Source organism: Arvicanthis niloticus, chromosome 2 (genome assembly GCF_011762505.2).
Source record: "Arvicanthis niloticus isolate mArvNil1 chromosome 2, mArvNil1.pat.X, whole genome shotgun sequence".
NCBI lineage: Eukaryota > Metazoa > Chordata > Mammalia > Rodentia > Muridae > Arvicanthis > Arvicanthis niloticus.
Window position 1 is genome coordinate 16,872,715 of NC_047659.1, and position 16,771 is coordinate 16,889,485.

Genomic DNA, 16,771 nt, shown 5'->3' on the forward strand with positions numbered 1-16,771 from the left:
AGCTGGCAGGCTTTTTTGGCACAAATATAACCAATTTCTCCAGCATCATATGTTATAGAAACCATACTCTCCCCACCATATTGTGTAAGTACCTTTGCCAAGACTCAACTGTTATATACATCAGGATCTATGGCTGAACACACTCCAGCTCCAGCGCTCATCATGGCTAGCAGCACAATGTCTTTTGACTTTACAGTAATACTTGAAACTGCACAATTATGTCCTCAAACTTTGTCAATTTTCAAAATTACATTAGCTACCTTAGGCGTTTTGCATTACTACCAGTCTTTGGAGTAAGGTGACAAGTGTTTCAAGAAAATTAGCTGAGATTTTCATACAGACTTTACCAAATGAATAAACAATCTGCAAACAGTATCTTAACAACACTTAAACTTAATCCACAAACATGGCGTGTTTCTCCATTTATTTGGCATCTTTTAAATTTTTCTTGGCAATAATATCTATAGCTTCTATAATCTTGTACATGTTTTCATTTGCTGCAATTATGAATGCAACTTATTTTTATTATTTTATTACTACTGTTAATATATAAAACACAATTTTGTACAGTGATCTTATGACACTGCCAATTCAGTTCCATCTGTCTTGTGGAATCCTTGGGACCCTATATAAGATTACATTATATGAATAAAGAGTTATAATCCTTTCTACTCAATTTGGATGCCCTTTTCCCTTCACTGCCCTGGCTAGAACCAGTGGTGAAAGAACTGGTGAGACTCTCACCAACCCTTAAGTATTCTAAAATTTTTTGTAAAGATTTTTTAAATAAACTCTTGACCTATATGGCCAGATTTTCTACAACAATTGTACAGCAATTTTATTAGAACACAATCATATGCATTTATTTACATATGACTATCTAGGGCAGTAAAACAGTAGAGATAGCTGGAGTGGTGGCACCCAAACAGGCATAGCTCTGTGAGTTTTAATGTGTTGTTTCTGTACTGCAGCTGGTCTACTGATCTACATTGTGAGCTCCTGGCCAGGCAAGGCTACCTAGTGAGACCCCTGTCTTAAAAAGGGGGAAGAAAAGGTAGGTGCAAGTAGTTCCAACAGAACTAAATGGCTCAAAAGCTCCAAAATTTTTCCTGCCCTGCCTTGTAAAATATATTTATGGGACCAGTGAAACTGTTCAAGGAGTAACAACACTTCCACCAAGCCAGACAGTCTGAGTTCAATTCCCAGAATCCACTGGGTAGAAGGAGAGAGCCTAGACTGGTAGGCCTTTCTTGGATTTTCAGACAGGTGTCAAGTGCACACTCTTCCTTCTTCCCCACAAATATACAGGTGAAGAAAATGTCAAAAGGAGAACACCTATGATTACTTGGTAAGTCAAATCTTGTGTTAATTTGTTTGCATTCTTGAAATAAATACCAAGAAGTTATGGTTTATGTATTAGGTATTCATACATTTATTATATTGTTGAAACTAATTTCCTACTGTTTGTTAAATATTCTTCTGACAATGTTAAAAAAGAAAAAATGGTCAAGGGTTGCTTGTACATTTGACTCTGATAGAGGGACAATGTTGTGCTCATATAATGAGTTAAAAAGCACCCTCTTTTCTACTTTCTAAATGAAGGTGAAACTTAAATATTGCCACTTCTAAAAGCATCTGAGCACAGGCACAGCAGCCTACCCACCTCTCTCGGCTACATTTGTATGAAACTCTAATTAATGTCCCATGTTACAGATATATCTGCATATTTCCCTCCTTGGTTATGATAATTTATCCTTCTAGAACTCCTCTGTCTCAGCTAAGTTGTCTGTTTGTCTGGAATAAAATCTCTCAGGAGAGTCACTTATTCCTCTTGTTTTTCTTGGTCACACTAGGCATAGGTATGTGTCCTTTATTCAGACTAAGCAGGTTGCTTTCACTATTTTCCATCTTAGTTTTTAGTGCTTTCCATTACAGAAAATTAGAAAAGTCATGCAAGCTATAAACTTCCTCCAAGCATAGCTTTGACTATAGATCATAGAATTTTGGCATGTAATATCTCCATTTCTTAAAACACTTTTAAGTTTAACTTGAAAAAAGTTTTTTTCTCTTTTGGTTTTTTTTTTTTTTTTTTTTTTTTTTTTTTTTTTGAGACAGTTTATCTTTGTAGCCCTGGCTGTCCTGGAACTCACTCTATAGACGAGGCTGCCTCAAACTCAGAGATCCACCTGCCTCTGCCTCCTGAGTGCTGGCATTAAAGGTGTGCACCACCATCACACTGCTTTTGAAATTTCTTCTGTCTGATTTAACTTCACATATTTGGAGACATCATAGGCTTCATTCCACTGTGGATATCTAATTTAGTTCCACCATAGTTACAGACTGTACCCTGTTTGAAAATAACAGATTTATGTTGTTACCAACATGTCAGCTTCCTTTCATCCTAAACACCTTCCTATAGTATCCAAGTAAGAGCCTCAAGAAAAATTTCTTCTTATAGGTAAGAATGTCTTTTTTTTTTTTTTTTTTTTTTGGTTTTTCGAGACAGGGTTTCTCTGTGTAGCCCTGGCTGTCCTGGAACTTACTCTGTAGACCAGGCTGGCCTCAAATTCAGAAATCTGCCTGCCTCTGCCTCCCAAGTGCTGGGATTAAAGGCGTTCGCCACCACCGCCTGGCAAGAATGTCTTTTCAACTCATTTTGGACACTTTTTTAACAGCCACCAACTATGCTCACAGAACTCAACCTTAAATCCTATCTTTTTCTTGCTACTTTTCAGATTTTCTCTTTATCCTTGTTTTTCAAGTAAAAGCTTATTACACTAAGGGTTTACCAGGTGTTATGGATGTATAGATTATTTACATTTATTTACACTATATTGTTTATATATTATCCCTCTATTTTCTACCCCCTTTTCTCACTCCTCCCTTTTTAAAATTTTTATTTATTTTTAATTTATGCACATTGGTGATTTGACTACATGTATGTTTGTGTGAGGTGGTCAGATCCCACGGGACAGGACTTACAGACAGTTGTAAGCTGCTATGTGGGTGCTGAAAATTGAACCTGGATCCTCAGAAAGAACAGCTAGTGCTCTTAACCTCTGAGCCATCTCTTCTGTCCCTCACTCTTCCCTTTCTGATTCTCATTAAAGGCACATTTGATGCTACCCTATAGATCTCTCAAGTTCTGTTCATTTTTCAATTTTCTCTTTCTCTGCTCTACATATTAAATAAGATATACAGAGATCTCTCTCAAAGTTCATCTTTTTTTTTTTTCTTCTATCATCTACAAGCTTCTACTGGTCCTTCCTGGTTAGTATTTCAGTTCAATTGTGCTGTTTACCCCCAGTTTATTCTTAGTATCTGGCTATTAAAATTCTTTTTATTAAGTCAATGTCTTCATATTTTCTTCTAATTCCTTAAATATGGTTTTCTTTCTTTGAAGTATTTCTAAGCTGCATGCTAACAATGTGTAAGCCTTGTTGAAAGAAAAAACTGGAAAAGCTTTGAAAAACTGAAATATGTCCTATAATCTCAGAACTTTAAAAGTCTGAGGAAGGAGGGTTTAGAGTTCAAGGCCAGCCTAGGCTAAACAGGGAGACTATCTCAAAACCCAAAATGAAGGAAATAGCTGGAGTCTGTGTGCATCAGATCCACATTTGGGTCACCTGGAATACAGTTTCTACTAACATTTTCCCTCTCACATGCAGGCCAGACATTGTTCCTTTGTATATTTATAATTGATGTTGGATACTGAATATTTACAATGAGTCATGGGGCTGAGGCAGAGGAATATGACTTTGAGACCCTACCCCAAAGGATGATGATTTAAGTTAGTGATAATGGTGGGCTTCTGTCTTCACCAGTTTCTGAGCTAAATCTCTCAAGTGTCTGCCTCAGTGACAAAGCTCCTCATATCTCAGGGTTTCCTCTTATGTATATTACGGAGCCTGATTTCTACAGCTCACTCCTTAGCATCCTTTATCTGCATAGCTTACTATCTATTCATTCAAAGATGGATCAGATATAGATTCACTCACTCAAGATAATGAATTAAAGAATCTGTGTTTAGGATAGGTGGAACAAGTCTATTCCAGATTTCTATTTCACTTGGGCTTTTCCACAAATCCTTGGCATTGTCTCATACTGGTTTGGTTTTGGGTTGTTTTGGTTTGGTTTGTTTTTTGTTTTTTTTTTGTTTGTTTGTTTTTGTTTTGTTTTGTTGAGACATGGTTTCTCAATGCAACCAATGCTATTTGTATACCAGGCTGGTCAGGCTGGCCTCAAACTCACAAAGATCTGCTTGCCACTGCCTCCCAAGTGCTGGGACTAAAGGTGTCCGCTATCACACCTGGCTTGTTATCCTTTTGATGAAACCTGTCAAAACCTTGTCACCTCCATGCTGGGGACCATGCTCAAAATCCAGTGTTGTCTAGCAAGTGCTCTGCCGCCCTTCACAACAGTGTTAACACCTGTCAACTCAGGACATATGAAGAGCTGGCAAAGCAGCCCTATAGCTGTCTCACTTCAAGACCTTCAGAGTAAAGCCCTGGCTTGTCTGATTCTGCCTGATCACAACACAACTATAATCTCAGATTATACAGAATTGTCACCAAAATTGTTATGCTTTTCTTTTTTAAGTTCATAATACTGGAGATAAACCCAGGATCTTATAAATGCTGACTATACTGTCTACCTCTATACCTAGGATCATTATTTTTAACAAGCAGTTTTTCAAACTAAGTGACCTGCCACAGCAGAAAGCTTGTAAGCTCATAGCCTGCTTACAACCCCAGACAAAAGCATTGCATGTTGATCTTATCTCAAGCTCAGTGGTTTTCATTAATACACCCTTCTTCAGTTGTCAGGATAGTTTTGTATCAGTTTACAGCTTCTTTGATGAGAAAAGATTTGCTATCCTAAGTTGGTGGAACATACATTCAGGGAATTATACCCAAACACACCACCTACAGCATCTACATAGCTAAAATACAAAACTCAATTAAGAAAGAAATACACTAAGGAGAAAAGTGAACAAGGATAGAACTGCTCTGGAATTGTGAAATCATTTCCAATTACAGGATACAACAGTTGAAAACAAATGTGAGAGCCATGTTTAGTTCCTACTTCCCCAAGCACTAAGTATTAGAAGTCATAAGCACCTTCTTGTGTGTCTAGACCAGCTGGATAACTGATCTCAAGTAGGGCAAGAGTATAAAGATTGAATGATTGCCTCAGACCTGTCACTCAAACAGGTCCTAGGCAAAGAATACACAATGTTACAGACGATCCTGGCCACTACAACTGAGCCCACTAAAAAATAAGCTAGGAATTTGAAGTCTAAAAGACAAGAGAAGAAAAACAACAAGACTGTGTATTTTTAGTTAGTATTTATATATGCTCTTATAACAAGCTAAAGTTATAACCTCCCAAATTTTGAAAGCTAGAGACATTACTTTTCAGAAAACATTGTCACCTGTCACCACCTAGTGGACAATATAGGAACACTACACCAATACATCACCACAGTGGCCCACTGCTTACATTCTAGAACAAATCTCTAGATGGAGTCTTCAGAATCAGATAAGAACTCCTGTACCTACCTAAAAAACAATTTGGGTAATTTGTAACTACATAAAATACAGAATTATACAAATAAAATATATGTACTCAAGATAATGAATGGGTTAAAGAAAAACAAAAATTGTTTGCAAACAGCATGGTAATGAGGTCAAGATTAGCTTTGGCTCCCAAGGATTAACCTGTTTAACAAAATTAATTTCCCAAGTTTAATTTATCAAGATATGAAATTTTTAATACCTCATAACTACATGAGTCCCCCGCCCCCCAGGTTACATGCTCACTCAACTTTCAAACCTCAATTGGTAAAACCACATCAACAAAACATATACATCAACATACAGAAATTGTATTTAGAAACTTGGACATTGTTCATAATAAAAATCCTACCAAGCTACAAATAGAAAAGGAAGTTTCCAAAAACTGATTGTATTTTACCTTTTTTAATCTATAGCTTACTGACTTCAAAACTGACTAAAAGCCTATGAGTGGGGTGGCACATGCTTGCGATCCTAGCATTTGAAGGCTGATACAAGAAGACTGCAAATCCCAAGTCAGTCCAGGATACACAGTGAGACACTCTTTCTCACAAAAAACAGGAACTGGGTCTGGACATGCTGATACATACCTTAAATCCCAGTACTTGGGAAGAAGAGGTAGGTGGGATCTCTTATGACCCTTCCTGGTCTACACAGCAAGTTCTGGCCAGCCAAGGCTAGTAGGACATTGTTTCAAAAACAAACAAACAAACAAACCTGACTACAGACCTACAGCTATAAAAGCAAAGCAGCTATGACACTGGGGGGATAGGGTGTGGCTCAGTGGTAAAGTACTTACCTAACATACTCTAATCCTTGAGTTCAAACTCTTGAGTATTGAAAAACAAAAACAAAACAGTATGCTATAGACAGGATGACAGGCAATAGAATGTCTGCATCTTATCAAATACTTGTGTGTAATTTGTTTGATTGTTTTTTGTTTTGGTTTAGTTTGGTTTTGTGGTGCTGGGTATTAAACCTGAAATCTTATACAAAGCTAAATAATTTTTTGACAATTTTTTCCACATTCAATAAGGAAAGAAATCTTTTTAACACAGAGAAAAGCAATGTTTATATATACAAAAGAATGAAGTTAGATGTTACTTTGCACTATATGCAAAAAATTATCAAATATAAAATATAAAGAAAAACAATAAAACTTTTATGAGAAAACAGGGGAAAAGCTTTATGACAGTGATGGCACATCTTGAATACCCACCTGAATGGGCTAAAAAGCTTTTACAAAACTCGTAAAGCACACCCCTGGGTGTGTTTGTGAGGGTTTTCTATGGAGGGTTAACTAACAGGGACAGGGAAAAAGGCTGGGGGCTCAAATGTAGTAGCAGAAGAAAACTGAAGAAAATACACATAAGTAGGTATTGGCTCTTTGCTTCCTAGCAACAGTGAAGTAAAAATTAGCTAATCAATCCATCGGTTCTGCTCAGGTGTTATCAGAGTGACAAAAAGTAAGACTAACAAAAAGTTGTTACAAAGAAAGTGGATCATCATCAACCTGTGGTTCATAAGCTTTTGGATCTGGCTCTCAAGAGAAACATGCAAGACTTAGCCATTAGGACAATGACTCTGGTAAAGCGCTCAGAAGACAGGAATGTTAGTAGAAATGCACAAAGTAAAGTCTACCCTCCTGAGGTTTCAGAAGGACTGAAATGTGAATCATAAAAATTGGTCTTGAGGTTTCCAGTGAGATTGAGGACTGTATTGAAAGCCATCTGTGTTACACTCTGGCAAAGAGCTTTCTTATATGTCCTGAGACTTAACGAAACTCCAAGTTTAAAGGTAGTAGACTAATTTAGGCTGTGGCATGGTTATGGCTGATTGTTTTTAGTCAGATTAACAGTGATAATCACGAACAAACAACAGTCAAAAGACAAAAAGACAAAAAAAAAAAAAAAAAAAAAAAAAAACACCGAAAAACCCTCCAAAAAACCCTCCATAAAACCAAAAACCAAAAAACCTTTCCACAGAGATTAAATTCCCTAAGAAGAAATCCTACTTTGCAAGGTACCACAAATGCCCTTAGAGCATCATAGAAAGCCAGAGTCTAATTTCAAAGAATTCCCTTAAGCGAGATCCCAGGTAGCCCTCTGGCGGCACAGAACTGTCTAGGGAAATGGAGTCAAGCATCTAGGTACTCATAGGCTGCTGTGACTGTAGCCCAAAGGTTTCAGCTACTCTAGCACTATGTGGACAATACCAAGGTCTGCTAATTAATAGCTTGAGTGTTATCCTCATGATAGTAGTTTTGCAGATATGCAAAGTTCAAGAGTTAGCAAAGGTACAATAGGAAATCTCTGTAAGCTAAAAATGCCAAGAACTTGGAATAGCCACTAAAACTGCAAGCAGTAAGCAGAGCCAGCCCAAAGGAGAAGCTGTGCAGGCTGAAACCTGAAAGGCCATGGGGTAGAATTGCACAAATGTCTTGGGGTTTACATCATACTATTTTGTACCTCCCAGATAACCCAGATGCCAGATAAACAGCTATAGAATGTAAATGCTTCTCTTAACAGGTTTCTCTCTTGATTTGATCTTATCTCTTCTTTCTATGTTCCTATTCCTCTCTTTTGGGTAGAAATATAGGACTTTGTGATCTTAAGAATATGAATCTGGCTTTTGATAATCCAGATAATTCATCTAAGAGTTTCTCAAACAGAGAATTTCAACTTTTAAACCATGATGGAATTGCTAAGATTTTTGAGAAGTCCAGGAAATAGATTATATACATTGTGCTTTACAAGATGACTCTGAGAATGGGGGGAATAGATTATGATTTGAATATGAATGCCCCCAGAGACTAATGTGCAATCACTATTTTGAGAGGTGGTAGAAAGTTTCAGAGATGAAGCCTATCTGGGGAATTATCAATTTGGGTAGGGAGTCTCTGAAAGTTAAACCTGGTCTTCCATTCTTCACTTTCTCTGCTTCCTATACATCATACAACAGGTGACTGCTGGATAAATGTTTCTGCTACATGAGGTGGCCAAAGATATTTATGTGAGTATGTGGGGTATTTTATATTGAAACTCTAACAATGATTTTGGACTGAGCAATGGTTTTATGGCTATAAAACCCAAGGCACAAACAAAAACAATAAGAATAAAGTATATTGGACAACATCAAAATTAAAATTCCAGAGCAGCGCTGGGCAGTGGTGGCGCACACCTTTAATCCCAGCACTTGGGAGGCAGAGGCAGGCGGATTTCTGAGTTCGAGGCCAGCCTGGTCTACAGAGTGAGCTCCAGGACAGCCAGGGCTACACAGAGAAACCCTGTCTCGAAAAAAAAAAAAAAAAAAAATCCAGAGTAGTGTGCAATTCAGCTGTTGAAGGCATTCTTGGAATGTATGATATCCTGAGTTTGATGTAAACACAAGAAATTCAAAATGAAAAAAAATTAAACCCTTGTATGTCTATGAACATATTGAAAGTAAAAATATCAGTATGCAAAATGGGGGAGGTTGTAAATTAGGTATCTGATAAGGTGTCATTACCTAGAATTTAAAAGAATTCCCTATAACTAAAACAAACCAGGCAACCCCACGGAGAAGCTAATTTAAAAGGAAGTACAAAAGTTGAATACATTGCAGATACAAATGGCAAATAAGCACATGAAAAGATATTAATACCACTAAAAATAAGGGAAAATGCAAATAAAAATAAAAAATACAGGAGGTGGTAAGGATGTAGAGAAACTGGAATTCATACACACACACACAGAGTTAGCTAAAATATAAAATGGTGATTCTGGTATCAAAAGCAATACAACATATATACATACATAACAAAAATTAAAGAAAAAGAGTCCATGAATTTGAAAGAAAGTTGGAGGTGGTACTTGGGAGGACATGGGGGGGGGTAGGTCAATAGATAAGATCTCAAAAAGTAAAAAATTATATAAAATAATTTAAAAAAACAGAAGTTACTTGAAAACAAAAAAGACAATTACCACATGGCTCAGCAATTCCACTTGTGGGTATAGTCCCAAAAGAAATTAAAATAAGAACACAGAGATACACTGCTGTACACTCATATTCACAACAAGATTATTCACAATAGCTCAGTGTTGAAGAAAACCAAGCATCTACTAACTGGTGAATAAATAAATAAAATATAGTATATACATATGACATTATCCAGCCTTAAAGAGTAAGTGAATTCCAACAGATCACACAACAATATGAATAAATCTCGAGAGCATTATTTGCTAAGTCACAAAAGAACAAATATGATTCCATTAATAGAGGTATCTATATGGAGTAAAATCCATAGATACAGAAAGAACTTATTACAAAACTATAATAATCACAACACTGTGGTACAGAGATAATGACATATAGACGAATAGAATAGGATGCCCAGAAAAATGTCCTGACATACATAGCCATTCTGTTCCATATATAGATTGACAGATCCTAGGAGATACAGAAAGTTACTAAAAGCAAAGTTTTAATAACTTATAGTCTGAATTTCAGTTCTAAATATGAGTTCTATAGATGGATGCTGATGACATTATACACTGATGTGAATGTAATCAATACTACTGAATGACATGCTTGAAAGTAGTGAAAGCAAATGTCACCTGTTTTCTATTACAAATTTAAAAGATAAAAGAAGAGCCATGCCCTGGAGAGATGGTTAAGTGGGTAAAAGCAATTGCCACATAGTTTGAGGACCTGAATTTAAACAATCAAAACCCAAGCAAAGGGCAGATCTGTAGCACAAACATCTAAATCCCAATGCCACTACCAGGAGATGAGAGGCCTAAAAAGGAGAATTTCCAGAAGCTCACAAGCTAGCTAGTCTGACTTATAGAGTGAAAAAAACAGAGACCCTCTTCTCAAACAAGGCAGACAATGGGGACTGATGTCAGAGGTTGGCTGCTGATCTCCACGTGCACACGTGGTACATGTCATGCACATACACACACACACACACACACAGAGAGAGAGAGAGAGAGAGAGAGAGAGAGAGAGAGAGAGAGAGAGAGAGAGAGAGAGAGAGATACATGCACATACACCAAAAAGAGCCAGACATGGTAGTCGGTGCCAGTAATCCCTGAACTAAAGAGGCAGACCCAAGACAATTATGAGCTCAAGGCCAGCCTGAACACTGAGCTTAGCTGAGCTACATGGAGCTCTACACAGAAAAATCTGCTATCAATCACACACACACACACACACACACACATACACACACACACACACACACACACACACACAGAGTGTTATATGCCACCAGGAGCTATACAGAAAAACTTGGTATTAATCATATGCATGTGCACCCACATGTAATTGAAAAATTATTTGAAATGATAACTGAAAGAAAAATGTCTACAGAATTAACATCATATTTGATCATGGAAAATGAACTCTTTCTACCTAAGATTCAGAACAAGACAAGAACATCATTGCCATCAATATCCACCACTATACTGGAAATCTTACCCAGTACAGTAAGAAAAATAAATAAACACCATAAACATCGAAAAGGAAAGCATAAGGTGGTCTTTATTCACTGTTATGCACACAAAAGTCCCAACAGATTTTTTTTTAAGTGACTGGCAGAACTAGTAAACAAATTCAATACAAATTCAATATACAAAAACAATTGCATTTCTATACAACTAGGCAACAATTGAGCAAATAAACTTTAAAACCAGTTTGGTTCATAATAGTATTAAAAAGCAAAATAGTTACAAACAATTTTTTTAAAAAGCAAGATAAACATTAATATTTTTAAAGCATTAATGAGAAAAAATAAAGATGCTGCATTAAGTGGCAAGACAAACTAAATCCAAGGATTAGAAGACTGCTATTGTTAAGATGGCAACTTGAGCCAGGATAGAACACTTTGATCACAGGGTCAACCCTGTCTACCCAGCACTGAAAAGAAGAAAGACAATTCTTCTGATAGAAACACTGTAACTCAATAAAATCTCAGTAATATTTTTGTTTTTTAAATAAGTTGATTCTAAACTTTATATGGACTTTTTAAAAACAAAACAACTAAGCCAAAATAACTTTGAAAAGGAAGAATGGAAGTAACCCTCCCACCCCTGTAAGAAGATTCAAAAAAAACTAATGAAAGAAATAAAAACCCCATAGGTTCACATAGGTTTTTTTTTTTTTTTAAAGAAAAACTTCAAAATATTCATTGAGATTTTGACAAGAAACAAATTTCCATGAGAAAGACTTTGATTCCTATGTTATAAAAATGCCAAAATTATGAAGTCTTATTATATAGTCTTATTTAATGCTGCTGAGCAGTGGTGGCGCACACCTTTAATCCCAGCACTTGGGAGGCAGAGGCAGGCGGATTTCTGAGTTCGAGGCCAGCCTGGTCTACAGAGTGAGTTCCAGGACAGCCAGGGGCTATACAGAGAAACCCTGTCTCGAAAAACAAAAACAAAGAAACAAACAACCATAAAAATGCCAACAATACAAAAAGTAGACAAAGAGCTTAATGTTTTTAATGGTCAAGACTTGAGCCATTTAAAAAGATGATATATGAATATCTAATAAGTATATGATAACATTACAAGAAATGCAGATTTAAAAATCCCATCCCATTACAATACTCATTAGAGTTCTAAAAATAAAACCCTGACAATACAAATTACTTGCAAGCACATGAAAGTGGAATTCACATGGTACTAAAACTATAAAATGTAAAAAACATTTTGAAATACTGGAGACTCTATAAAAAAATGTAATGAGTTTCTACTACCACTAATTTTTATTATGCCTTAGAGGATCAATAAGCATGTTATGTATACAAAATTTTACGTAAGAAATCTTATAACTGCATTATCTCTAATAAAGTAGAAATAGCCCAGGTGTCAACAGAAGAATTACCTGTGACACTGTCAGCGGAATACTACTCAGCAATAAAAAGAAATTAACTATTGGGCCAGTGAGATGGCTCACTGGGTAAAGGCCTTTGACATTAAGCCTAACAACCTGAGTTCAAATCCTGGGATCTATACAGTGAAAGGAGAGAACAGACTCCCACATGCACCCCTTCAATATTAAATAAATATATATTAAAAAGTTAGGAAGGAAGTTAGGAAGGAAGGAAGGAAGGAAGGAAGGAAGGAAAGAAGGAAGGAAGGAAAGAAGGAAGGAAGGAAGGGAAGGAAGAATGGAGGGAGGGAGGGAAGAAGGGAGAGAAGGAGGGAGGGAAGGAGGAAGGAAAGAAGGAAAGAAGGAAGGAAGAATGGAGGGAGGGAGGGAAGAAGGGAGAGAAGGAGGGAGGGAGGGAGGAAGGAAGGAATAAAGGAAGGAAGGAAGGAAGGAAGGAAGAATGGAGGGAGGGAGGGAAGAAAGGAGGGAAGGAGGGAGGAAGGGAGGGAGGGAAGGAGGAAGGAAGAATGGAGGGAGGAAGGGAAGAAGGGAGGGAAGGAGGGAGGAAGGAAGGGAGGGAGGGAGGGATGGAGGGAGGGAGGGAGGAAGGAAGGAAGGAAGAAGAAATGAACTATTAACACATGCACCATAGATTACTGTCAAATAATGGGCTACAGAGGCACAAAAGAGCAAATGTGTGTGAAATCATGCATGTAAGACTGTAGAACAAGTATTAAGAAGTTACTAGGTTCTAGGGATTAAGTGGTGGATCAAAATAGAAAAAAGCATAAGAAATTTTTGAAGATGGATTACAATGATTCGATTGACATTTTCACATAGGAACATTTCCTTATATGAAAATTTCATGTCTCAATTTTAAAAAGATGCAAAGAATGAAGCTTTGGGATCACATGGAGCAGCTCCATCACTTACCAGGTAAATGGCCTTGGCCAAGTGTTAAACTGTCAGTCTCCCCATCTACAAAGCAAAAAGAACTAGAGTTGAGAATAACTTCATATTGCTGCTAGGAAAAGTAAACAAGGCAATACTTTAATGACATAATACAGTATATGCTCATTAAATGTTAACAAAGAAGTTAGATATATTATAGCCATATTTCAGCCAATGAGAAAGATTCAGGAATAACTAGTGGGTAAACATTGGTAACTTACATAACCCACCAGTACTTGTGTTGTTACAATGATCCCTAATAGGGATTATTCAGTTTTACGGATGAAGAACTCCGGCTTCACAGGCGTCAGCAGATGTCGGCATGCAAGCTTCTGCTTGTGCATTCTCTTGTCTAACATGGTCTCATGTATTTCAGGCTGGCCTGGAATTTACTGTGCATCCCAAATGATCCTGAACTACTGATTCTCATGCCTCTACCTTCCACAGTCTGGGATTGCTGGCATGTGTCAGTTCATGTATTTTCAACTGCACCATGCATTCCAATAGGGTCACTTTCAGCAGTTAACCCTGTAATTGCCAGCATAACCCATCTCATATTAAAAACTACTGAACGGGGGGCTGGAGAGATGGCTCAGCGGTCACTGTGTACGCCTGGCTGACCTTGAAATCACAGAGCCCTGGTGCCTCTGTTGATATTTAAGGTGAGCACTGCCACCAAGGCATTGTTGCCAATGCTAGGTTCAAGTCTCCTGGCACAAAATAGGCAGCCAGGGGGCTGGAGAGATGGTTCAGTGGTTAAGAGCACTGACTGGACTGTTCTTCCAAAGGTCCTGAGTTCACTTCCCAGCAACCACATGGTGGCTCACAACCATGTGTAATGGGACCCAATGCCTTCTCCTGGTGCTTCTGAAGACAGCTACAGTGTACTCACATACATAATAAATAAACAGCTCTTTAAAAAAAAGAAAAGGAGACCAATTCTGGAAGTGGGGCTGTAAGTAGGTACTTCAAAACATTCTAGGCTTTAATTTTTCCTTTACATTGTAAGTGTGTGTGTGTTTATATATGTACATGCATTTATACATATGTGCATGCAGATGTCAAGGTGTGCATGTGTAGGTCAAAGGACAACTTGAGGGAATTGGTTCTGTCCTTCCACCACATGGGTTACAGGCACTGAATTCAGAAGGTCATGGTTTGCAATAAGCCACTTGACCTGGCTGAGCCATCTCACTATCTATTCTAGGTTTTTAGAGTGTTCTTCTCTCAGAGCAGTTTCAAAAGAAGAGAATTCTGGCTTGGTATGGTTAACAGATACATGTAATTCTAGCACTTAGGAGGCTAAATTAAAGCCAGCCCTGACAACAAAGAGTTATCAAGAACAGCCCAGCTACATAAAATTCTTCCTCAAAATATAAAATAAAAAAATAAAATAAAAACTGAGGGAAAGGAGGGATAAGAAAGAATGTATATAATCTAGATATGAAGCCTGTGCTCTAAGTGGGAAGCTGGAGCTAAGGCTTGAAACTATTTGGCAGAATAGTTTCAGAAACTTGATGGCTGAAAAGGGAACCAAGTTTTTGTTAAAACCTATTTTCCTTAATTATGCAAGATTCTTACTTTGAAAAAGTTAAAATGGCTGGGTGAATGTGGTAGTGCACTCCTTTGAACCTGGCACTTAAGAGGCAAAAAAAAAAAAAAAAATCACTGAGTTAGAGGCCTTCAAAGTGAAAAACCAACACTAAAGACCAAAACAGGATGAGAAAAGTTCTCATGCACTCTATACCAAGGTATTGAACAACCATCATCAGCTTTTTAAGAAATATGGGGGCCAGACAGATGACTCAGTGGGTAGAGGCAGGTGACACACAAGCCTGGCGACATGCAAATGATCCCTGGAACCCACCTAAAGCCGGCAGGAAAGAATCAACTCCAGGAAGTTGTCCTCTGACCACACACTTGCTTTGGCAGATGTGCCACTACTACTCCCTCATCACACACACACACACACACACACACACACACACACACACACACACACACACCGACACAGGGTTGTCTCAAACTGTTACAGTACTGCTCCCATAGAAAACAACAATTGCTAAAATCTAGCCTCAGATTTTTTTTTTTTTACTTTTTTACATTCCTTCTTAGTCATCCATTACAAATCTCCAAGCATCCCCTGCACCCACCAGATAGTAACAGGCATCCATGGCTATATAAGGATTCAACAATTGCCTTTGAATCCAACTATCTTTTCACCGACTGTAAACAAGTCCTAAACTCTTGGCTCCATGGAGAATGCCTACAAGCCAGTATAAACTCTGAAACAGGGGCAGAGGTCAAGCAACTGGGAGAGTTCAGCCTAAACTCTCAATCTCATTCCACCCCCACCTTGTTCAAAAGAATCCCATAAGAAAGCATCTCCCAGCAAAAGGCCACATTCAGGAGACTGCCATATACTGAGCTGGGGCTTTAGAAGCACAGGGGAACTGCTAAAGCCAGGAACCACCTGAGTGAATGCTATGGAGGAGACATTAAGGGGAAACAGGGAGAGTTACAAATTTATCTTAATATGATTTAGGAAAGAAACTGTCTCATAAAGGATACAACCAACAGTCCTTAACCTGAGCCATAAAAGAAATTTCTTTGTGAACTTAATTCCCCAGTGAACTCCTCCAGTTTGTGTCCAAAATCATCCTATAATGCAAAAGATGCTCAAATGATACTTTTTGAAAATCATCATAGCCAGTGGTGGTGGTTCATGCCTTTAATGCCAGCACTCAGGCAGCAGAGGCAGGCTGAGGGATCTCTGAGTTCAGAGTTAAGCCTGGTCTACATACAAATTGAGTTCCAGGACAGCCAGGACAGAGAAACCCTGTCTCGAAAAAACAAAAACAAACAAACACTCATCTTACACATAAAAATCATTATACTGGGCTTGGCATAATGGTTCATGCTTTTAACCTCAGCACTCAGACAAAAGCAAGCAGGTCTGTACATTCAAGACTAGCCTGGCCTACAAAATGAGTTCCAGACCAGCCAGGGCTACAGAGTCTCAATGGAAAGGGAAAAGGGAAAGGGGAAAGGAGAAGGGGGAAGGGGGAAGGGGGAAGGGAGAAGGGAGAAGTGGGAAGGGGGAAGAAGGAAGGGGGAAGAAGGGGGAAGAAGGAAGGGGGAAGAAGGGGAAAGAAGGGGGAAGAAGGGGGAAGAAGGGGGAAGAAGGGGAAAGAAGGGGGAAGAAGGGGAAAGAAGGGGGAAGAAGGGGAAAGAAGGGGGAAGAAGGGGGAAGAAGGGGGAAGGGAGGAGGGGGGACAGAGAGAAGGAGGGAAGGGAAAAGGGGGAAAAGGGGGAGAAAAGGGAGAAGAGAAGAGAAAAGCAAAAAAGGGAAAAGGAGAGGAGATGAAAAAGACATTATACTGTCT

The 16,771-nt window shown here is 38.2% G+C and overlaps 1 protein-coding gene and 1 long non-coding RNA gene across 13 annotated transcripts in view; one reads left to right on the forward strand and one right to left on the reverse strand.

Annotated features, from left to right (window-relative positions):
* The window catches only part of LOC117703034 (uncharacterized), a 29,933-nt gene extending 27,932 nt beyond the window's left edge, over positions 1 to 2,001 (forward strand). The window contains exon 4 of the long non-coding RNA XR_004606139.2: positions 3 to 2,001. This is a non-coding gene — a long non-coding RNA (uncharacterized LOC117703034). The remainder of the gene's footprint in view (positions 1 to 2) is intronic.
* Positions 1 to 16,771, reverse strand: part of Nr6a1 (nuclear receptor subfamily 6 group A member 1) — a 191,343-nt gene that overhangs the window by 116,649 nt on the left and 57,923 nt on the right. For 9 of the 12 annotated variants that reach the window (XR_013108561.1, XR_013108562.1, XR_013108558.1 and 6 more), the window contains exon 3: positions 13,368 to 13,412. The exons of the other annotated variants lie outside the window; for them this stretch is intronic. Coding sequence is in view for 4 of the 9 variants with exons in the window: in XM_076928679.1 (XP_076784794.1) it covers positions 13,368 to 13,412 (45 nt within the window). In the remaining 5 variants the exon portion in view is untranslated. The remainder of the gene's footprint in view (positions 1 to 13,367; positions 13,413 to 16,771) is intronic. 12 annotated transcript variants of the gene reach the window in all.